This window comes from Schistocerca cancellata, chromosome 10 (genome assembly GCF_023864275.1).
Source record: "Schistocerca cancellata isolate TAMUIC-IGC-003103 chromosome 10, iqSchCanc2.1, whole genome shotgun sequence".
In the NCBI taxonomy this organism is placed as follows: Eukaryota; Metazoa; Arthropoda; class Insecta; order Orthoptera; family Acrididae; genus Schistocerca; species Schistocerca cancellata.
The window spans coordinates 72,676,962-72,700,640 of NC_064635.1; the positions used below are offsets into that span (position 1 = coordinate 72,676,962).

A 23,679-nucleotide genomic window follows, 5' to 3' on the forward strand; every position below is an offset into this window, starting at 1 on the left:
CTGACGCAATCGATAGTAATTGGCCACTTTGTCTTCCAGTACCTCATGTACTATTCAAGTTACATGCCTGTAATTCATACCAATTTAGGTTTGCACTAATGGCTCTCTAAACACACGTCGATCGACGAAATCGGGTGAAGCGTTTTCACTTCGGAAATTCGTTTCTGGGTGTTACTTGTCTAATTTACAGTCAGATACTAAACTTTAAACTAATAAAGACATTGAAAATCTGACTACACCACCAGAATAGTCGTGAAAATAATGGTAATGTACATGTTTCTTTTTGAGGTGTCATGATTCCTCTGGGTACTATTACACTACTGGCCATTAAAATTGCTACGCCACGAAGATGACGTGCTACAGACGTGAAATTTAACCGACAGGAAGCACATGGTGTGACATGCAATTGATTAGCTTGTCAGAGCATTCACAAAAGGTTGGCGCCGGTGGCGGCACCTACAAAGTGATGACATGAGGAAAGTTTCCCACCGATTTCTCAAACAAAAACAGCAGTTGACCGGCGTTGCCTGGTGAAACTTTGTTGTGATGCCTCGTGTAAGAAGGACAAATGCGTATCGTTTCCGACTTTGATGAAGGTCGGATTGTAGCCTATCGCGACAGCGGTTTATCGTATCGCGACATTGCTGCTCGCGTTGGTCGAGATCCAATGACTGTTAGCAGAATATGGAATCGGTGGGTTCAGGAGGATAATAAGAAACGCTGTGCTGGATCCCAACGGCCTCGCATCACTAGCATTCGAGATGACAGACATCTTATCTGCATGGCTGTAACGGATCGTGCAGCCACGTCTCGATCCATGAACCAACAGATGGGGACGTTTGCAAGACAACAACTATCTGCACGAACAGTTCGACGATGTTTGCAGCAGCATGCACTATCAACTCGGAGACCATGGCTGCGGTTACCCTTGACGCTGCATCACAGACAAGAGCGCCTGCGATGGGGTACTCGACGACGAACCTGGGTGTACGAATGGCAAAACGTCATTTTTTCGGATGAATCCAGGTTCTGTTTACAGCATCATGATGGTCGCATCCGTGTTTGGCGACATCGCGGTGAACGCACATTGGAAGCGTGTATTCGTCATCGCCATACTGGCGTATCACCCGGCGTGATGGTATGGGATGCCATTGGTTATACCACTGCTTCCTCCGAATTTTCAGGGCGCCACGACTCACCCGTTACCTCACAGTAGGGACAGGATAATTTCGCGTATCCGATAAATCGTAATTGACAAATTTAGGTAAATAACGCGAAATCGGCGAGTTTTACAAAATACCGTAAAATTTGTCATTTTTCCGAATGAAATCTTTAAAATCTTAGAACGACAGTGAAACAATGTAAGTAACTGATAATTACTGAATACTGACAATTCATTCTGCATATTTTCCGTGTGAGCTTCATATACAATGTTGGATTAATAGTCCATCTCCCACGTAAAGAACTATGACGTGACTTCAAAAATAGCACCGAAATCGGCAAAAAGAAGAACACCAAGCTTGGCAAGAAAATAACATCGAAAGTGGCACAAATAAAATCCAATTTCTAAAACAAAGCGGAACGAGTTTGGCAAGAAATAACGCAGAATTTGCCAAAACAATAACAAGGAAATTGGCAAAAAATAACAAGGAAATTGACAAAAATAACAACTAAATTAGTAAAAAAATATATCGAACTCGGTAATAAACACACCAAAATTAGCAAAAAACATGACTTGGCCAAAATTGCATAGGGTTTGACAAAACAGACACAATTTGGCAGAAAAAGGTAACACCAAATCACAAAAAGAAGTAGTATCGATTTTCGTATGAAGATAACAACGTACGTGGCAAAAAACACCGAATTTAGATAAAAATTACTACGAATTTGAAAAAGAACATCGAAAAGGAAAATCTGTAACATTAAAATTGGAAAAAATAGTCACGAAATTGGTAAAGTAACACCGAGTTTGGAAAAAAGCAATACCGAATTTGGCAAAAAAACTCAAATTGGCAGAAAATTAAAACAGGCAAGGAATAAAATAACACCAAAATTGGCCATAAATAACTGTAAAATCAAAAAACTAATTCGGCAGTAAAACAGCATCGAAACTCGCGAAAAATGACACCCAACTAGATAAGAAATTACACCAAATAATGCGCTAAAATAAAACTATTTTATCCTGTCCTGCCGATAGCTAGAGATCACTTTCAAGTACCGTCGATTTTAGCTTTGAACAAACTTAACTGGAGGTCAAAATTGTTACGGCTTTAGTGGCCACTTGTTGACAAACTGCCTATTGGCTTCTGTCTCGGGTTCTTCGGCCGTCGTTCATCTGATGATCTTACTGGCGTTTTGGCAGCACAAGTGGCTGGCATTGTCAAAGCTTCACCCAACGTTGCCGGTGGTGAACTGGAGCTGAGCTCGTGGCTGCGGACTATATGTACCTTGCGCGCCAACGTCCGAGGGCTTCTCCGACGTCATTTCCGGTGCGGTTCTCCTCTTGCTACCTGCGACGGTCGTTCGCTGTAGTACTGGAAGCCAGGATCCACTTACCTTAAGGCTTTCCTCTTTCTTATTAAAGCTGTTCCCGTGTTTTTGTATTTCTACAGCTTCTCTGAACAAGCGAGTGTGATAGTGCTTCTCTACAACCAGAACTTCCGTGTCGACGAATTTTATTACGTAGTCGGTCTCACTCAGTGCGTGCTCTGCCACGGCCGATTTCTCCACCCGCCCCAACCTGCAATGTCGCTTATGCTCTTTGATCCTGGTGTTGACTGATCGTCCAGTCATTCCGACATAAACTTTTCCGCGTGTGCATGGTGTACGGTATATTCCCGACATTGCTAGTGGTTCTCTTTTCTCCTGTGTCGATCTAAGACACTCTTTGATCTACCTAGTCGGTTTGAAAATCGTCTTTACGCCGTGTTTGCGCAATATATGGCCGATTCCGTCCGTCACTCTGGGAATGTATGGCAGAAAGGCCGTACCCGACGTTTCTTTTTCTGATTCCTTACTTCGCTGAGTGTTTGGCTGTGTTTCACTTCTAATATTATTTGTGGAGTACCCATTGCTCAGCGTATCACACGGAATACGAATCGGTTAATCAAGGCGTCTTCTCTACCGGCGGACGTACAGAGATACCTGCGCAACACAGAAGCCCTACCACCTCGGCTGTATGGATTACCTAAGATCCATAAGAACAACGTTCCACTACAACCGATCGTTAGCGCTCCCGGCTCACCGACGTATAAACTGGCAAAACACTTGGCCTCTCTGCTCCAGCCGCACGTGGGGAAAACCGACACATACATAAGGGACTCAGGACATTTCACTGAGAAGCTGAAGAAACTGAAGCTTTCAGCAAACGACATCCTGGTCAGCTTTGATGTTGTTTCTTTGTTTACGAAAGTGCCACTCAGTGACGCTCTGGACCACATCGGTTTCATTTTCCCGCAAGACATCACAAAGCTCTGCCATGCATGCCTCACCACGAGCTATTTCACGCTGAATGACAATTTCTACGGACAGCTCCGGAAGGCGTCGCCATGGGTAGCCCTCTTAGTCCACTGGTGGCCAACTTCTTCATGGAACAATTCGAAGCACAGACACTGGGCTTGGCGACTTGCAAACCTAAGGTGATGTACAGATACGTCGATGATACTTCCGTCGTGTGGAGCCATGTGGAGCTCGGTGACTTCCTAAGACACTTGAATAGCCACCATGTTGACATAAAATTTACCATGGAAGTAGAAAAAGACAAAAAACTGCCGTTTCTAGATGTGCTGGTCTCAAGGGATGACGAGAACCTGGGACACAGCGTGTATCGAAAACCGACACATTGGACCGATACCTGCACAAACTATCAAACCACCTCCAGAATCAGAAATAGAAAGGTCGGGTACGGCCTTTCTGCCTTACATTCCGAGAGTTACGGGCGGAATCGGCCGTGTATTGCGCAAACACGGCGTAAGGACGATTTTCAAACCGACTAGGTAGATCAAAGAGTGTCTTAGATCGGCAAAGGAGAAAAGAGACCCACTTCCAATGTCGGGAATATACCGTATACCATGCACATGTGGAAAAGTTTATGTCAGAATGACTGGACGATCAGTGAACACCAGGATCGCAGAACATAAGAGACATTGCAGGCTGGGGCGGGTGAAGATATCGGCCGTGGCAGAACACGCACTGAGTGAGACCGACCACGTAATAAAATTCGCCGACACGGAAGTTCTGGCTGTAGAGAAGCACTATCACACCCGCTTGATCAGAGAAGCCGTAGAAATACAAAAACACGCGAACAGCTTCAACAAGAAAGAGGAAAGCCTTAAGGTAAACGGATCCTGGCTTCCCGTACTGCAGCGAACGACCGTCGCAGGTAGCAAGAGGAGAACCGCACCGGAAATGACAGCGGAGAAGCCGTCGGACTTTCGCGTGTCAGGTACATTGCGGCCGAGAGCTCGGCTCCAGTTCACCACCGGCAACGGAGGCTGATCTTTGACAACGCCAGCCCCTCGTTCTGGCGAAACGTCAGTAAAATCATCAGATGAACGTCTGCCGAAGAACCCGACACAGAAGCCAATAGGCAGTTTGTTGAGTTAGAGTGTCGGATCGTCATCTATGTCGAAAGCTAAACTATGCACCACAAACAGTACGGTCAGCTTCATTGATGAACAGGAAGTGTTTCACTACTTTGCAATTTATCAGGTGTACCGGTATGAAATGAGCGTTTTTTTTTGTGAAAATGAAACACTAATTTTGAAAAGTAAAAACATTTTATTCAAAGTACTGACTATTGCTTTCTATACATTTTGACCATCTTTCTGGCAATTTGTGGACACCACGCCAATAGAAATGTTCGTCTTTTGAAGCAAACCAATCAGACACCGAATTTTCGACTTCTTCGTAGGAATCGAAGAGTTCCTCAACCAATGCGTGTCCCATTGATGAAAACAAATGGTAGTCGGGAGGGGCCAAGGCTGGTGAATACGGCGGGTGGAGTAGCAGCTCCCAGCCAAGTGTTTCGATTGTATCCTGAACCAGTTTTGCTTCGTGTGCAGGCGCATTGTCGTGTAAAAAAGTTACTTTGCCATGACTTCTGGCCCATTCTGGTCTTTATCCGATCAATGCATAGTTCAAATTGATCATTTGTTGTCTGTAGCGATTAGTATTCACAGTTTCACCGGGTTTTAGAAGCTCATGATACACCACACCTTTCTGATCCCACCAAACACAGAGCATTGTCTTCTCGCCGAATCGATCTGGTTTTGCAGTCGATGTTGATGGTTGTCCCGGATTAACCCATGATTTTTCCCGTTTAGGATTCTTAAAATAAATCCATTTTTCATCGCTAGTAACAATTCGACGCAAAATTGATTTTCTTTCATGTCTTTGAAGCAAAATTTGACAAATGGTTTTTCGGTTTTCCATCTCTCTTCCATTCAATTCATGTGGCACCCATTTTCCACACTTTTGGATCTTTCCCATAGCTTTCAAACTGTCATAAATTGTTTGTTGTGCAACATTTAGCATTGCTGCCATTTTCTTCTGACTCAAAGCATCATCTTCATCCAATATTGCTTGCAATTCGGCGTCTTCGAACTTTTTTGGTGGTCTTCCACGTTCTTCTACATCTACATCTACATTTATACTCCGCAAGCCACCCAACGGTGTGTGGCGGAGAGCACTTTACGTGCCACTGTCATTACCTCCCTTTTCTGTTCCAGTCGCGTATGGTTCGCGGGAAGAACGACTATCTGAAAGCCTCCATGCGCGCTCTAATCTCTCTAATTTTACATTCGTGATCTCCTCGGGAGGTATAAGTAGGGGGAAGCAATATATTCGATACCTCATCAAGAAACGTACCCTCACGAAACCTGGCGAGCAAGCTACACCGCGATGCAGAGCGCCTCTCTTGCAGAGTCTGCCACTTGAGTTTGTTAAACATCTCCGTAACGATATCACGGTTACCAAATAACCCTGTCACGAAACGCGCCGCTCTTCTTTGGATCTTCTCCATCTCCTCCGTCAACCCGATCTGGTACGGATCCCACACTGATGAGCAATACTCAAGTATAGGTCGAACGAGTGTTTTGTAAGCCACCTCCTTTGTTGATGGACTACATTTTCTAAGGACTCTCCCAATGAATCTCAACCTGGTACCCGCCTTACCAACAATTAATTTTATATGATCATTCCACTTCAAATCGTTCCGCACGCATACTCCCAGATATTTTACAGAAGTAACTGCTACCAGTGTTTGTTCCGCTATCATACAATCATACAATAAAGGATTCTTCCTTCTATGTATTCTCAATACATTACATTTCTCTATGTTAAGGGTCAGTTGCCACTCCCTGCACCAAGTGCCTATCCGCTGCAGATCTTCCTGCATTTCGCCACAATTTTCTAATGCTGCAACTTCTCTGTATACTACAGCATCATCCGCGAAAAGCCGCGTGGAACTTCCGACACTATCTACTAGGTCATTTATATATATTGTGAAAAGCAATGGTCCCATAACACTCCCCTGTGGCACGTCAGAGGTTACTTTAACGTCTGTAGACGTCTCTCCATTGATAATAACATGCTGTGTTCTGTTTGCTAAAAACTCTTCAATCCAGCCACACAGCTGATCTGATATTCCGTAGGCTCTTACTTTGTTTATCAGGCGACAGTGCGGAACTGTATCGAACGCCTTCCGGAAGTCAAGAAAAATAGCATCTACCTGGGAGCCTGTATCTAATATTTTCTGGGTCTCATGAACAAATAAAGCGAGTTGGGTCTCACACGATCTCTGTTTCCGGAATCCATGTTGATTCCTACATAGTAGATTCTGGGTTTCCAAAAAAGACATGATACTCGAGCAAAAAACATGTTCTAAAATTCTACAACAGATCGACGTCAGAGATATAGGTCTATAGATTTGCGCATCTGCTCGACGACCCTTCTTGAAGACTGGGACTACCTGTGCTCTTTTCCAAACATTTGGAACCTTCCATTCCTCTAGAGGCTTGCGGTACACGGCTGTTAGAAGTGTGGCAAGTTCTTTCGCGTACTCTGTGTAGAATCGAATTGGTATCCCGTCAGGGCCAGTGGACTTTCCTCTGTTGAGTGATTCCAGTTGCTTTTCTATTCCTTGGACACTTATTTCGATGTCAGCCATTTCTTCATTTCTTACATCAAAATCATTATTTCTGAACCGTTGAAACTATCTTTTGCATGTTGCTTCTGATACAGTATGATCACCATATGCTTGGACAAGCATGCAGCACTTTTTTTCAAATGAAAACAAAAAATTAATGTTTTCCGCAAATCATCACTTTCTTGTACAAAATTCGACATCGTTAACACGATGAAAACATATTATGTTGTTTGTTCCATGACTTTATGTATATTAAATATCTTTGACATACGTCATACCAATCAAACAAAAAAAATTAAGGCTCTTTCACAACAACGGTTCGCTATCGACACATTCGTATCTTAACGCTCATTTCACACCGGTATACCTGGTACTTTGCACTTCCGTTTCCCATGACAATCACACAATATATTTTTTTGTTGACAGATGTGAAAATCAGCGAACTATCAGTTTAATAAGTGACAGCTGCAAAATACTAACGCGAATTCCTTACAGACGAATGGAAAAAACTATTAGAAGCCGACCTCGGGGAAGATCAGTTTGGATTCCGTAGAAATGTTGGAACACGTGAGGCAATACTGACCCTACGACTTATCTTAGAAGAAAGAGTAAGGAAAGACAAACCTATGTTTCTAGCATTTATAGACTTAGAGAAAGCGTTTGACAATATTGACTGGAATACGCTCTCTCAAATTCTGAAGGTGGCAGGGGTAAAATACAGGGAGCGAAAGGCTATTTACAATTTGTACAGAAACCAGATGGCAGTTATAAGAGTCGAGGGGTATGAAAGGGAAGCATTGGTTGGGAAGGGAGTGAGACAGGGTTGTAGCCTCTCCCCGATGCTATTCAATCTATATATTGAGCAAGCAGTGAAGGAAACAAAAGGAAAGTTCGGAGTAGGTATTAAAATCCATGGAGGAGAAATAAAAACTTTGAGGTTCGCCGATGAAATTGTAATTCTGTCAGAGACAGCAAAGGACTTGGAAGAGCAGTTGAATGGAATTTAAAGTCTCTTCAAAGGAGGGTATAAGATTAACATCAACAAAAGCAAAACGAGGATAATGGAATGTAGTCGAATTAAGTCGGGTGATGCTGAGGGAATTAGATTAGGAAATGAGACACTTAAAGTAGTAAAGGAGTTTTGCTATTTGTGGAGCAAAATAACTGATGATGGTAGAAGTAGCGAGGATATAAAATGTAGACTGGCAATGGCAAGGAAAGCGTTTCTGAAGAAGAGAAATTTGTTAACATCGAGTATTGATTTGTCAGGAAGTCGTTTCTGAAAGTATTTGTATGGAGTGTAGCCTTGTATGGGAGTGAAACGTGGACGATAAATAGTTTAGACAAGAAGAGAGTAGAAGCTTTTGGAATGTGGAGCTACAGAAGAATGCTGCAGATTAGATGGGCAGATCACATAACTAATGAGAAGGTATTGATAGAATTTGGGAGAAGAGGAGTTTGTGGCACAACTTGACTAGAAGTAGGGATCGGTTGGTAGGACATGTTCTGAGGCATCAAGGGATGACCAGTTTAGTACTGGAGGGCAGCGTGGAGGGTAAAAATCGTAGAGGGAGACCAAGAGATGAATACACGAAGCAGATTCGGAAGGATGTAGGTTGCAGTAGGTACTGGGAGATGAAGAAGCTTGCACAGGATAGAGTAGTATGGAGAGCTGCATCAAACCAGTCTCAGGGCCGAAGACCACAACAACAACAATATTTACATACCAAAGTATTGAAATCACAGCTGTGAGTACAGGAAACAACAGCTTATTAAAGTGTAACGTAGGACGCAATTCTGCCAAACGGGCATACATTTGTGACACCCGAGATGAGACAGACATTGGCCCATAAACCCGCGCCACCCGCGCTCTCCCAGCTCAGCTGCCGCTTACCGCTGCCACTCACCCGACCGTGCAGAAGCCGGCGGTGAGGACCGCAGTCTTCGTGATGAGCGATCCGCCGCATATGAAGTGGTCGTCGGCGACGAGGAGAGCCTGGTGTGGGAACTGGCCGCGCGCCGCCGCCTTGCCTTCGATGATGCGCGGATAGCCCTGTGCGTGTTGCGACTGTGTGCCTAAAACAAGACGTCACCCTGTCGTACAGTTTTGCTGAAATCTTCGGCCGTTCATTAATTTGAGATACACTGCCAACACAGAACCTACATCTGATTGATACGTACACACTGAAGGCTGACATACTGCCTATTGGCTTCTGTCTCGGGTTCTTCGGCCGACGTTCATCTAATGATTTTTCTGACGTTTCGCCAGCACCAGTGGCTGGCATTGTCAAAGCTTCACTCTCCGTTGCCGGTGGTGAATTGGAGCCGAGCTCGCGGACGCGGACTGTATGTACCTGGCGCGGCAACATCCGAGGGCTTCTCCGCTGTCATTTCCGGTGCGGTTCTCCTCTTGCTACCTGCGACGGTCGTTCGCTGTAGTACGGGAAGCCAGGATCCGTTGACCTTAAGGCTTTCCTCTTTCTTGTTCAAACCGTTCGCGTGTTTTTGTATTTCTACAGCTTCTCTGAACAAGCGCGTGTGATAGTGCTTCTCTACAGCCAGAACTTTGGTGTCGGAAAAGTTTATGTAGGAATGACTGGCCGATCGATGAACACCAGGATAAAAGAAGCGACATTGCAGGTTGGGGCAGGTGGAGAAATCGGCCGTGGCAGAGCACGCACTGAATGAGACCGACCACGTAATAAAATTCGCCGACACGGAAGTTCTGGCTGTAGAGAAGCACTATCACACGCGCTTGTTCAGAGAGGCTGTAGAAATACAAAAACACGCGAACAGTTTGAACAAGAAAGAGGAAAGCCTTAAGGTAAACGGATCCTGGCTTCCCGTACTGCAGCGAACGATCGTCGCAGGTAGCAAGAGGAGAACCGCACCGGAAATGACCGCAGAGAAGCCCTCGGACGTTGGCGCTCCAGGAACATATAGTCTGCGGCCGCGAGCTCGGCTCCAGTTCACCACCGGCAATGGAGGGTGAACTTTGACAATGCCAGCCCCTCGTGCTGGCGAAACGTCAGAAAAATCGTTATATGAACGTCGGCCGAAGAACCCGAGACAGAAGCCAATAGGTAGTTTGTCAACAAGTGGCCACGAAAGCCTTAACAATTTTGTACACTGAAGGCTCTTTGTTCGCTATAATGAAACAATAATTCACAAATGAAAATTGGTTGTGGTGTAACATTACACACGCTTCTGGTTACAACATAAAGTCGTTTGAAATTATTTCTACATTTTTATACCATTCAGTGCGTTCATAGTTACTCTGTCAGTTCATATAGTGCTATCCCTGTTTTCACTTTCTGCTTCCGTTTTACAAATTGTGTCTAACATTACTAACATTTGTTAAAAGACAAAAATCGTCTCGTATTAGCAGTCACATAACGGACTTAGTGTGTGACAGCCCCCATAAAATTATCCCAACAAGCCCAGTATGAGAGCATTGCTGAACTTAATTTGTGACTCCGGATTTTTTTAATTGTTTTTAAAGAGAAGCTTTTCGAAGCCAGGCAACGCCCTTGCCGCAGTGGATACACCGGTTCCCGTGAGATAACCGAAGTTAACCGCTGTCGGGCGTGGTCGGCATTTAGATGGCTGACCATCCAGGCCGCCATGCGCTGTTGCCGTTTTTCGGGGTGCACTCAGCGTCGTGATGCCAACTGAGGAGCTACTCGACCGAATAGTAGCGGTTTCGGTCAAGAATACCACCAAAACGACCGGGAGAGTGGTGTGCTTCCCCCACGCCCCTCCTATCCGCATCCTCAGCTGAGGATGACACGGCGGTCGGATGGTCCCGGTAGGCCACTCGTGGCCTGAAGACGGAGTGCCTTTTTTTTTTTCGAAGCCACTGAGGCATCTCAGTCGAAACATATCAAATGATCCTGATTCATATGTCTACTATCACCTTAATGAACATTTATTGAATAATAATAGTAATAACAATAATAATATATAGAATGCGCAGCCTTGACAAAGTGTAATGGATCATATTATTTTTTCTTTCTTCGTTCTTTTCCTTTTATACATGTAAGCTACATATACACAAACCCAAAGGTAAATTAACGAGTTGTTTTTTGGCAGAGATAATGTTTTGATACAAAAAAGGAGAAGAGATACGTTCTTCAACTCATTAATATCTGTACCTTCACATATTTGTTTCTGTAAGAGGTAGTGGGCAGACGTATGACGAGATCCATCATACCACTATTGTTTAAAAATGTGTATTTCAAGCATACATTAAAAAGTGTTATAAAAAAGTTCTTGGAAAAGTAAAGTTCACTCAGATATTCACATTGACCACACCAATCTGTTCATCATTTCACCCTCGCCGAGAATTCTGCATCAGGATGTTCGGAGCAGACAAGAGGAATTTGCGCGACCAGCGGACGAGCCATCCTGCGTAGGCATTGTTATAATCAGGAGTACACACAATGGAATTAATGTGAAGAAGTACGGAACTTAAATGATGAATATCTATCTTAAATGTCTGTTGATATTAGTACCAGTTAAAGTTTACCCAGGATATGTGTATCTTCCAATTTCTATCAATTATTCTTTCCAATTAACTTTTTTAGTTATTCAAGGAGCAATAATTAGGCCCACCAGGCAGCCGAGAGTCCTAACGCACTGCTTCCTGGACTCAGGTAGGCGCGCTGGCCCCAGATCGAATCCGCCTGGCGGACTAACGACGAGGGCTGATGTGTTGGCCAGCCTGGATGTGGTTTTTAGGCAGTTTTCCTCATCCCACTAGGTGAATGCCGGGCTGGTCCGCACGTTCCGCCTCATTTACACGACTCGCAGACATTTGAAACATCGTCACACTATTCCATGAATTACACTAGACGCAGACAGTTTGGGTACACACATTCCGTCCCAAGGAGGGTCCAGGGTTGCGAAAGGAAGGGCATCCAGCCACCCCTTAAAATTAACACGTCAAATCTGGTTAACCACAACAGCCGACCCCGCAAGTCAGGATTAATGCTTGGAAAGAGAGAAGGAGCAATAATTAATGTTTGCATTTTTTATCCTCCCACCTATTGTGCAACTATTCAAAAATCTCATTTCAGGTTCATACTTCCCAAGTCAAACGCAATCATTTGATGCACACTCTTTGGCACAAAACATGGTGGGCGGCAGCTGCTGAGTCCAAGCACATCCATCGCAATATGGGACAAGTGACCTCGCCACGCTGATAATAATCCGACACGGCAAGTGCCACAACCCGAATTTCCCGGAAAAAGTGAAACGATATGATTGTATAGCATTGTTGACTAGGAGCTAGTCTTTTCAATTGATGCCACATTGGTTGGCTTGCGTGTCGACGACGATGAATGCAACACAACACCCAGCCCCTGAACGGAGTTTCCATCCTACCCGGCTGGGAATCGAACCCAGGCCCGCTGCACGGTTGTCAGCCGTGCTGATCACACAGCTAAGGGGGCGGACGACTTCGTAGCCACTCTACTCAGTGGAAGAGGGCTCAAAATTAGCGAACACGTGCCCCGGGTTATCTGTAGATATTGCTACGTCTCTGAGGAAACAAAGTTTTAGAGTATTTTCCGTGTCTTTTAGGGCCTAAATACACTGATCAGCGAAACCGCTATGACCACTGCTCACAGCGACGTTGTATGCTGCTCGGTCGCGTTGCGGGCATGTGACGCTGTAACGAAAGTATATAAACATAGCACACATGGACGGGGGACCACTCTAGCTAAGACATGGGTTGTAAATGGGGAAATCCATTGAGAAAAGCGACCCTGACAAAAGGCAGATTACACTACTGACCATTAAAATTGCTACACCACGAAGATGACGTGCTACAGACGCGAAATTTAACTGACAGGAAGAAGATGCTGTCATATGCAAATGATTAGATTTTCAGAGCATTCACACAAGGTTGGCGCCGGTGGCGACACCTACAACGTGCTGACATGAGGAAAATTTCCAACCGATTTCTCATACACAAACAGCAGTTGACCGGCGTTGCCTGGTGAAATGTTGTTGTGATGCCTCGTGTAAGGAGGAGAAATGCGAACCACGTTTCCGACTTTGATAAAGGTCGGATTGTAGACATATGCGATTGCGGTTTATCTGATTGCGACATTGCTGTTCGCGTTGGTCGAGATCCAATAACTGTTAGCAGAATATGGAATTGGTGGGTTCAGGACGGTAATAAGGAACGCCGTGCTGGATCCCAACGGCCTCGTATCACTAGCAGTCGAGATGACAGGCATCTTATCTGCATGGTGGTAATGGATCGTGCAGCCACGTCTCGATCCCTGAGTCAACAGATGGGGACGTTTGCAAGACAACAGTTCGACGGCGTTTGCAGCAACATGGGCTATCAGCTCGGGGACCACGGCTGCGTTACCCTTGACACTGCATCACAGACAAGAGCGCCTGCGATGGTGTACTCAACGACGAACCTGGGTGCACGAATGGCAAAACGTTATTTTTTGGAATGAATCCAGGTTCTTTTTATAGCATCACGATGGTCGCATCCGTGTTTGGCGACATCGCGGTGAACGCACATTGGAAGCGTGTATTCGTCATCGCCATACTGGCGTATGATCCGGCGTGATGGTATCTGGTGCCATTGGTTACATGTCTCTGTCACCTCTTGTTCGCATTGACGGCACTTTGAACAGTGGACGTTACATTTCAGATGTGTTAAGACCCGTGGCTCTACCCTTCATTCGATCCCTACGAAACCCTACTTTTCAGAAGAATAATGCGCGACCGCATGTTGCAGGTCCTGTACGGGCCTTTCTGGATACAGAATATGTTCAACTGCTGCCCTGGCCAGCACATTATCCAGATCTCTCACCAATTGAAAACGTCTGGTCAATGGTCGCCTAGCAACTGGCTCGACACAATACACCAGTCACTATTCTTGATGAACTGTGGTATCGTGTTGAAGCTACATGTGCAGCTGTACCTATACACGGCATCCAACCTCTGTTTGACTCAATGCCCAGGCATATCAAGGCCGTTATTACGGCCAGAGGTGGTTGTTCTGGGTACTGATTTCTCAGGACCAATGCACCCAAACTGCGTGAAAATGTAATCACATATCAGTTCTAGTATAATATATTTGTCCAATGAATACCCGTTTTGTTGTAACTGTGACCAGGGTTGCACTGACGAAAGGCGCGGCGGGACCCGCAGAGAGCCCCGCAAACAACAACACAACGGAAAAGGATGGACACAACCAATGTAGGACAGAACGAATACGACAAGACCGAACAACAGAGTCACAAGGAAACAAATTCGTACAAGAACCAAGAAGAAAACAGTCTGTGATTTCATTCCCCTGCCCCATATGGGCAGGGGAGGGCTGTCAGTGGCACAATCCGCCGCTCTTCAGCCGAGTGACATGACAACTAAAATAAGAATAAAATGTTACATCATAAAGCGAAAACAAGGGGAGCATAAAACAGAGTAAGGGGAGAAAATGGAGGTAAAAATGCACTGACATGGAGACGTTATTGGGGGACAGTTAAAAAAGTCACCAGAAAGTTAAAAAACACAGTTGGCGATTCTTAAAACACAGAGAAGACACTGGATGCACATGCACAGGTTAAAAGTTGGCCACAGTATTAAAAACACTACGAAACAACACACTTAAAACCCACTTGGCGCACACACGGCGAAGAATAAAACTACCAGGTGGGACCTGCCGAGGGAAAGGTCAGATAGGATGGAAAAGGAGTAGAGAGCATGGGGCAGTTGGGGAAACGGCGGGATGAAGAGAGGAGGGGCATCAGTGAGTTCACGAAGGGCCAGGAGACACCTGGGGCGGGAGAGGAAAAGGGAAGACAGGGCAGGAGGGAGCGCAGAGACACTGAAAGAAGGCACAAGAGATGGAGGGGGAGTAGGAGGGGAAAGCCGCGCAGAAGGAGGGAGGGGTGGGAGAGGGAGCCCTGAGGAGGAGGCAGGAAGAGGGGGTTAGAGTTGGTAGGAAGGGTGGATGTCAGGGCAAAGCTCATCATCCGGGAAGGGTAGACGGTTGAAGTTGTGTTGGGAAAGGAGATGGAGGGTGTGGAGATGAAGAGAGGGAGGGACACAATGGTAAAGGCGCGGCAACTGGATGGAGTGGAGAGGAATGGAGACACCAGGGGGTGAGGGGGATCAAGGCGGCGGACAATATATAGTGTGCAGATGTGTTCAAGGAAAAGGAGAAGGTGGGGGAAGTGGATGAGGTCATAGAGGATGCGCGTGGAGGACGGAAGGCGGACGCGGAAGGCGAGGCGGAGCGCATGGCGTTCGAGGATTTGGAGGGCTTTATAGAACCAGGGAGGGGCGGAAATCCAAGTGACACTGGCATAACAAAGGATGGGGCGTATCATGGATTTGTAGGTGTGAATGATGGTGGAAGGATGCGGACCCCACATCCGGCCGGAGTTTCAGGAGGCGGAGGCGGTTGTGAGCTTTGTTTTGGATGGTAAGGAGATGGGGTGTCCAGGTGAGGTGGCGGTCGAGTGTGATGCCAAGGTATTTGAGGGTAGGAGTGAGGTGGATAGGACAGCCATAAATGGTGAGGTAGAAATCATGGAGGTGGAAGGAGCGGGTGGTGTGGCCTATGATGATCGCCTGTGTCTTGGAGGCATTAACATGGAGGAACCACTGGTTGCACCAAGTGGTGAATTGGTCAAGGTGGGTTTGGAGGGTGCGTTGGGACCGTTGAAGGGTAGGATAGAGGGCTAGGAAGGTGGTGTCATCAGCGAACTGGAGAAGATGAACAGGAGGGGGAGGTTTGGGCATATCAGCAGTGTACAGGAGATAGAGGAGAGGGGAAAGGACAGAACCTTGGGGCACGCCGGCAGAGGGGTAGAAAGTACGGGAGTTGGAACTGTGGATAGTCACATAGGAGGGACGATGGGAGAGGAAGGAAGCAACGAGATGGACGATGTTGATGGGGAGAGCATAGGTCTGGAGTTTGAAGAGGATCCTGGGATGCCAGACACGGTCATAGGCGTTCTGGAGATCAAGGGAAACAAAGATAGTGGAGCGACGGGAGTTAAGTTGGAGGGAAAGAAGATTGGTAAGGTTAAGGAGCTGGTCGTCGGCAGAGAAGGAAGGTCGGAAGCCACACTGGGTAAGAGGAAGGAGGTGGTGCTGGTTAACATGGCAGTGAATACGGCGAGAGAGGATGGCCTCGAAGACCTTACTGAACATGGAGGTGAGGCAGATTGGACGATATGAAGAGGTATCATAGGGGGGTTTGTTAGGTTTAGGGAACAGCAGGACACTGGAAGTCTTCCACAGGTTAGGGTAAAATCCAGTGGAGGACATTGTACAGGGTACAAGGACAGACAGGAAGGTTGGAGGGGATTCCTTGAGGTGACTGTAGGTGACGCCATCATGACCAGGGGCGGTGCTGCGTTTGGAGTGAAGGACGAGTGTGATGTCTTGTGTGGTGATGGGAGTGTTGATGTCTGTGGGGGGTAACCGATCCAAGTACTGGAAGCTAGAGGCAAGCGGCGGGACAGAGGTGTCAGTGCGGTCAAGGACAGTGGGGAAGAGGGAGTAATCAAAATGGGGATCGTCAGGAAGACCTCAGATAGGTGGGAAGCAAAATGGTTAGCCTTACTGAGGTTGTCAGGAAAGGGTCGATCATCATGGAGGATGGGGTAATGCGGGGTGGGATGGCTACCAGTAAGGCGGTGGAAGGCTGACCAGTACTTGGAGGAGTTGACAGGGAGGGTGGAGCTGAGGCGTGTGCATGTCTGGCGCCAGTCCCAGCGTTTCTTTGCTGTAAGGAGGTTCCAGATATGTCACTGTAATTGCCGGTGGCGGGTGAGAGTATCCCAGTCACGTGTGCGGAGGAAGGAGTGGTAGAGCCTGCGGGATTCATGCAGGAGGAGGACGGCCTGTAGGGGAAGTGTAGGGTAGTGAGGGTGGATGAGTTTGGTAGGGACATGAGCCTCCACAGCGTCAGTGATGGTCTTCTGAAGGAAGGAAGAGGCATGGGTGATGTCATCAGGGTGGTGAAAAGTGAGAGGGTGGCTTTCGACCTGTAAGGCAATGGATTCCTGGTAGGCATTCCAATTGGCATGGTGGTAGTCATAGACAGACTTTGGAGGGGCAGCTGGACGGGTGGCTGCAGTGGCAGGACGGGTAGAGGAGATGGTGAGAAGGACAGGGAGATGGACATTACCAACGGGATCGAGGACATCAACGGCGATGCGACCAAGGAGGTTGGGGGAAGTGAGGATAACATCAGGGGTGGAGTTACTTTTAAGACAGGTGTGCTGTCGGAGAGGAACAAGGCCACCATGGAGGGTGGCAAGGAACTGATGCCACCACCGAAGGGTGGCAGGGTCACGGCTGTGGATGTTGAGGTCAGCGGCGATCACATAGGTGGAGAAGGTACGCTCAACATGGGAAATGAAGGCAAAGGGGAGAGGAGCTGCGGGGCGGATATAGATAGTGGCACAGGTGACGGAGGGAAAAAATAGGCTGAGGAGAAGGTGTTCAGTCGGGTCATTGAGGAGGGGTTGTGGCCAGACAGGGAGAAGCCTGAGGTGGCCTATACCTACCCCACCTCGGGCTAGGGGAAGGGGATTGTCAGTGCGGTGAAGGAGATAAGGGGAGGTGCGGACAACAAGGTGGGGTTGGAGGAAGGTTTCATTAAGGATGAAGGAGTCAACCTGGTGCTGGGAGAGGGTATGCATGAAGAGGTATTTGTTTGCAGGGAGGGAGCAAATGTTGAGGTAGAGGAGACGATACTGTTGATGCGCCATGAGGTTGGGGGTGGGATGGGTGCGGGAAGGGGAGAGAGGGGCTTAAACATGGGTGTCTAGGCGGGTGAAGGTATAGTGGGCCTGGTTGTGGGAGTATGTGGAGTAGGTGTTTAAGTGGAAAACAGAGCGGGCGGCAAGGGAAATCTGCTGGAGTGTGTGGGGGCGCTGGAAGGGGTGGATGTTCTGCAGGACAATGGTTAGAAACCAGATGATGTCTTCTGCTGTAGGGGGAGGGCGCAGGGAATTGTTAGGGTGGATGGGTGGGTCAATGGGGCGAACGGAGACAATGAGTTCAGGGTTGGTGGGAGGGGGCTTGGCTTTGCATTTGGAGGAATAGGTGGGGTGAGGTTCATTGCAGGTGTTACAGGATGGGGGGGAGGCGAGGTTGGGACACTGTTTAAGGAAGTGGGAAGCTTTACAATGGGGGCAGGTGGGTGGGTTCTTGCAGTTTTGGGTGGGGTGGTCATTGTACAGAAGACAATGCTGGCAGCAGTAGGATTGAGGAGGGTAACGGGACGGGTCAACAGGGTGGCGGCGGTAGAAAATCAGGGCTCCCTGCGTGAGGAGGTGGTCGATGGAGGAGGCGGACTCTGTAAATATACGCATGAGGAAAGTAGGGCCAGAGGAGTTGTAAATACGGCGGGCAGAGCAGACTTCCAGGGCGTGGTGGGCATTCAGTTCCGCCAACACCTTAGCCTCCATGACCACAGGGCTGAGTTTTGTGATAACAGTGGTGAGGGTCGGCGGACGACGAGGCGGTTGGGGCAGACGAGGAAAGGAGGATGTAAGGAATGGGGTGAGGGATGCGTGGGGCCCAAAGGAGATGCGGGGAAGACGCCTTAGGAGATCAGTATGGAAGGATGGAGAGGGAGACTTGATGAGAACAGAGTCTCTGTGAGGGATAAGTTGGGTGATGGGTGCACTGGGGATGTACTTCCTTATTTCACGGGTGAGGGTGCGGGCATCCAGGAATTTCGGATCAGGGTTGGCTAGGAGAAAGGTATACAGGGAGGGGGCTGGAGAGGAGGGAGGTGGGGTGGTATCCATAGCGGGGTCAGTGGGAGATGGGGCGGGCAGTGGCTTTTTGGATGGGGAGGTAGAGGAGAGGTCGCCACTGGGCTGTTTGGAAGATTTTTGGCGGGTGTTGCCTGGAAGGAGGGATGAGGGACTGGATGGATGGGGAGGTGGTGGGAGGCAGGGCCCTCCTGTGAGGCAGCAGCACTGGATGAGGGGGTAGGGCGCTCTGTGGCGGCGACTGTGGCGCGGCAGGCGGTGACTCGGGCAGGGGAAGCAGTGGTAGTTGCAGGGGGGAGAGGGAGAAAGTCGTCTCGGCGGGCGACAGGAGCGGGAGGGGGGGTGGGAGCAGGGACAGAGGCAGGAGCAGGAGCAGCAGCAGGTGCAGTAGCAGGGGTAGGAGCAGGAGTGACGTACAGGTGGGGATACAGTGATGGAGAGGAGATAGATGGGGAGGAGACTGTGAGTAGGGGAGGTGGATGAGACGGGTTAATCCCAGAGGAAGCACTCCATGACGTTACAGTGGGGGCAGGTGAAGGGAGGTGTAGATGATGGTGGTAGTTGGGGCGTCCATGATTGCAGGCAGCAGCGAACACCTAGATACGGCGGCAGCGGCGGCGGCAGAAGCGGCGAGCACCGAGAGACGGCGGTAGAAGAAGCGCCGAGCACCGAGAGACGGCGACCAGGCGGCGGCGGCGGTAGCAAGCACCGGGCGGCGGCGGCGGCGGCGGCAGCGGCGGCGGCAGAAGAAGCGGCGAGCACCGGGAGGCGGCGACCAGACGGCGGCGGCGGCGGCGACGGGCAACAACACGACAGGCACGGCTGGGGCTCTTCCACGTCGAAGATACACCCTGAGAGTAGCCCAGGCAGTGCGAGTCCTCGATAAGGAAGTGAGGGAATCCAACCCTCGAATGGACTGGATGAGCGAGTGGCCAGCGCTGAAGTACGCTCTCGGGGGCGCCGCTGTTGGCCGCTGGGACCACGTGTTCCACTGTGGCGCCCTCACACTAAAAGCGGGTCAGGAGGCGCGCGCCGCCACAGCTTACGGTGCAGCGACCTCTATGGGTCTTCGACGTCCATGATTCAAATTCCGCGGCGCGCGGTACCAGACGTTTATCATCTGCAATTCTTCTCGGTGTAGCAATTCTAATGGTCAGTAATCCATTATTTCGCGGAGTCTATGAACGAGTATTTCGAAAACAGCGATGCCGGTCGAATGTTTGCACGCTACTGTCGCGAGCAGCTCCGAAACGAGGTAGAAGGATAGTGATACTACCGCTAGACGCTAAATGGTTGGACGCCTATGACTCGTCACAGAACGTGGGGGTTCTTAGGTTCTCTGCTCTGCAAAGTAGGATGGTTGGTGGTCTGTGGCATCTCTGCCGAAAGAGCACAATACTGGAGCACACAAAAGTCTTTCGGAGCATACTGTTCACGGCACAGTGTTGACCACTGAATTCTGTGCACACCACCCCTACGTGTTCACACGTTGACCCACTGACATCTTCAGTTACGATTGCTGTGGACACTGGACAACCGGGGTTCTATCATCGACCAATGGAAACGTGTCGGCTCTTCGGGTGAATCACATTTTTGCTTTGTTAGGTCGCTACTCGTTTCCACAAACACCATCATCAAGGTGAACGGCGGCTCGAAATGTGTAGCATTCCACAGATGCAAGCTGGTGGGAGCAGTATTATGCTATTGGAGACATTCTTCGGCTCTTCCGTGACACCTGTGCGGGTAATCGAAGGCACTCTGGCAGCTGCAAACCACCTGCATCCCTCCGTGCTAGGTGTGTGCTCCGACGCGATATCTTTCAGCAGTGTAACTGTCTGTGGCTCGGAGTCAGAATCGTGCTACCGTGCTTTGAGGAGCGTTATAGTGAACTCACGCTGATGTCTTGGCCACCAAATTCGCCTGAGTAATCTCTGTGGAGCCCATCTAGGTCGTTATCGTGCGCCATCAGCGGCATGTGTAGACATCTAATGCCACGTACCTCCACAAACCTACCAACAAACTATCGGATTCCTGGTACGCAGAATCAGTGACGTATTTCGTTGCAAAGTTGGTCATAATGTTTTGGTTCATCACTAAAATTCAACCAAAGCGGTGGCGCATTGTTTAGCATTGCAGTTTCACACTTTAGCGTCCTTTGCGCCCCGTTTTCGAAACCTGATTAAATGTTTTAGTTTTCCTTTCATCTATTCACGTCCGTAAAGCACTGACATACGAATATTTTCCAGTATATATAGAACTGAGCTTGTCTTCGTACGTTACTAATTATATGTCAGGGGAATAAATTTAAAAAATTAATGAATGGAAATATTATCTGAAATTATTTCGCTGGAATTCCTGTGGCGTATTTTAATTCATAATCAACTGCTAGTGGAGGGTTTCGGAAAAGGGTACTTTCGGTACCACTATATGATCCCTCCGTCCATGTTCCACTCGCGAATAGTGCTTGGGAAGAATGAATATCGGTAAGCCTCTGTATCGGCTCTAATTTCTCGAATTTTCTCCTCGTGGTCAATGCGCGAGACGTATATGGGAGGGAGGGGGGGGGGGGGGAAGTAATATCTTGTCTGATTCATCCTGAAAAGTGCTGTCCCGAAATTTCACAAGTAAATCTCTCCGTTATGCAAAACGTCTCTCTTGTAACGTCTGCCAGTGGAGTTTGTTTAGCATCTACGTAACGTGTTTTCGCCAGCTAAACGATCCCGTGACGAACCGCGTCGCTCTTTGTTGGATCATCTCTATCTCCTCTATCAGTCCTACCTGATAGGAATGCCAAATGGATAAAGTCAAGAATAGGGCGAACAAGCGCCTCATAAGCCACTTCTTTCGTGGATGGGTTACATTTCCTTAAGATTCTTCCGATGAATCTGAGTCTTGTGTCTGCTTTTCCCACTATCTGTTTTATAGAGTCATTCCACTTAAGGTCGCTCTGGATAGTTACGCCTAGATATTTTACGGCAGACGCTGTCTCCAGCTGTTTGTCATCAATGGTGTAGCTGTAAAGTAGTGGATTTCTTTTCCTACGTATACGCAATATGCTACATTTATTTACATTCAGGGTCAACTGCCAGAGTCTGCACCACTCATTAATTCTCTGCAGTTTGTTCTGCAAATTCTTACTATCTTCTGGCGTTGCTACTTTGGTATCATCTGCGAATAGCCTTAAAGAGCATCCGACACTTTTTACCAGATCATTTATATGTATTGTGAAAAGCAACGGTCCTATCACACTTTCCTGTGGTGCTCTGGATATTGCCTTTACATCTGTCGATTTACTTCCGTTAAGAGCGACGTCTTGAGTTCTATCTGCAAGACAGTCTTGAATCCAGTCGCGGGTCTGCTCCGATACTCCGGAACCTCGTATTTTTTCATTAATCGGCAATGACGGACGGTGTCAAAAGCCTTACTGAAATCAAGGAACATGCATCAGCCTGAGAGCCGTTTTCCACTGCGCATGGATCTCATGTAGGACAGTGCGAGCTGAGTTTCGCAGGATCTCTGTTCCCAGAATCCATGTTGATTTTTATAGAGTAGCTGTTCATTTTCCAAGAACGTCATAATTCTTGAGTATAAAACATGTTCCATATTTTTACCACAGATTGACGTCAACGATATAGGTCTATAATTGTGTGGATCTGTCTTACTTACGGCCTTTCTTAAAAACGGGAATGATCTGCTCTTTTTTCCAGTCGTTAGGTACCTTTCGTTGCTCAAGCGATCCACGATGAATTACTGCTAAAAGGGGAGCAAGTTCTTTCGCATAATGTTTATAGAATTTTTCAGGTATCTCATCTGGTCCTGAAGCTTTTCCACTACTAAGCGAATGTAGCTGCTTTTTAATTCCGCGGTCGTAGTAATTTTCTATTTAATTCTGATTTATTTCGTACTTAATTTGGTTGATAATTAAAAAGCAATGTAATAAATTGAAAGTTTGCTTACGTAAATTTACTTTCTAAATTTTGATTGGATGAGACAAGATTTTGCCGTGAGCATCATCTAGAAAGAGTGTTTGATTGTTTGTTCAGATCAACAATCAGAACTGAAAGCTTCCCGTAAGGAGACAGGGGTGCTGTCTGTATGAAGGCACTGCCTGGGAGCGTCACTACTAAACCACTGTACCGAACACGTGACGCTAGATCTATTTTCTCAGATAGTATGTAAAATGAAGAATTAGAGACGTAAATTCGGTTAGGTTGTCACTAACAGAAGACAATCTGCGGCAGTGATCGTTTGGTAACTTTATGTACTTCTGTGTGAAAGATAATTGCGTGTGAAACATTCTGTTCGAGCTTAGAAAACCCGCGTGGCCTGTTTCGCATTCGTGACGGAATAGTATGACGAGTACTTTTGTAAAGGGAGACCACTGAATCGACCGGCTGCTTACCTCGTGTAAAGTTGCGGTTGGTGACTGGTTAGATCGCAAACGATATTCAGGTCGAATTTTCAAATTTCTGGCTCCTTTTGTGTGACTATGTGTACCAGATTTGTTTAATTATAAACTTGCAGAGCCATTCTATGACTCTTAATGGCAATAAACAATCAATAGAACTTTAAATATCTTGCTACAAGAAGGTACATTTGTGTAGTAACCTTCTGTGGACATGGGTAGGTAAATGAAAAATAAAGTAAATAAAGTAGTCAGGTTTTGAAGCAGCTTATTTTGCGTAAAGAGGCACCTAGATCATGTGGAAAACTTTTATGGTCCCTTTCTCAGACAGAGTCCAGTATCTACAGATAACTTGA

General features: G+C 47.4%; 1 protein-coding gene across 1 annotated transcript in view; it reads right to left on the bottom strand.

Annotated features, from left to right (window-relative positions):
- Positions 1-23,679, bottom strand: part of LOC126106129 (brachyurin-like) — a 151,883-nt gene that overhangs the window by 82,877 nt on the left and 45,327 nt on the right. Inside the window, exon 2 of the mRNA XM_049912373.1 lies at positions 9,055-9,223. Within this exon, the coding sequence (XP_049768330.1) occupies positions 9,055-9,223 (169 nt within the window). The remainder of the gene's footprint in view (positions 1-9,054; positions 9,224-23,679) is intronic.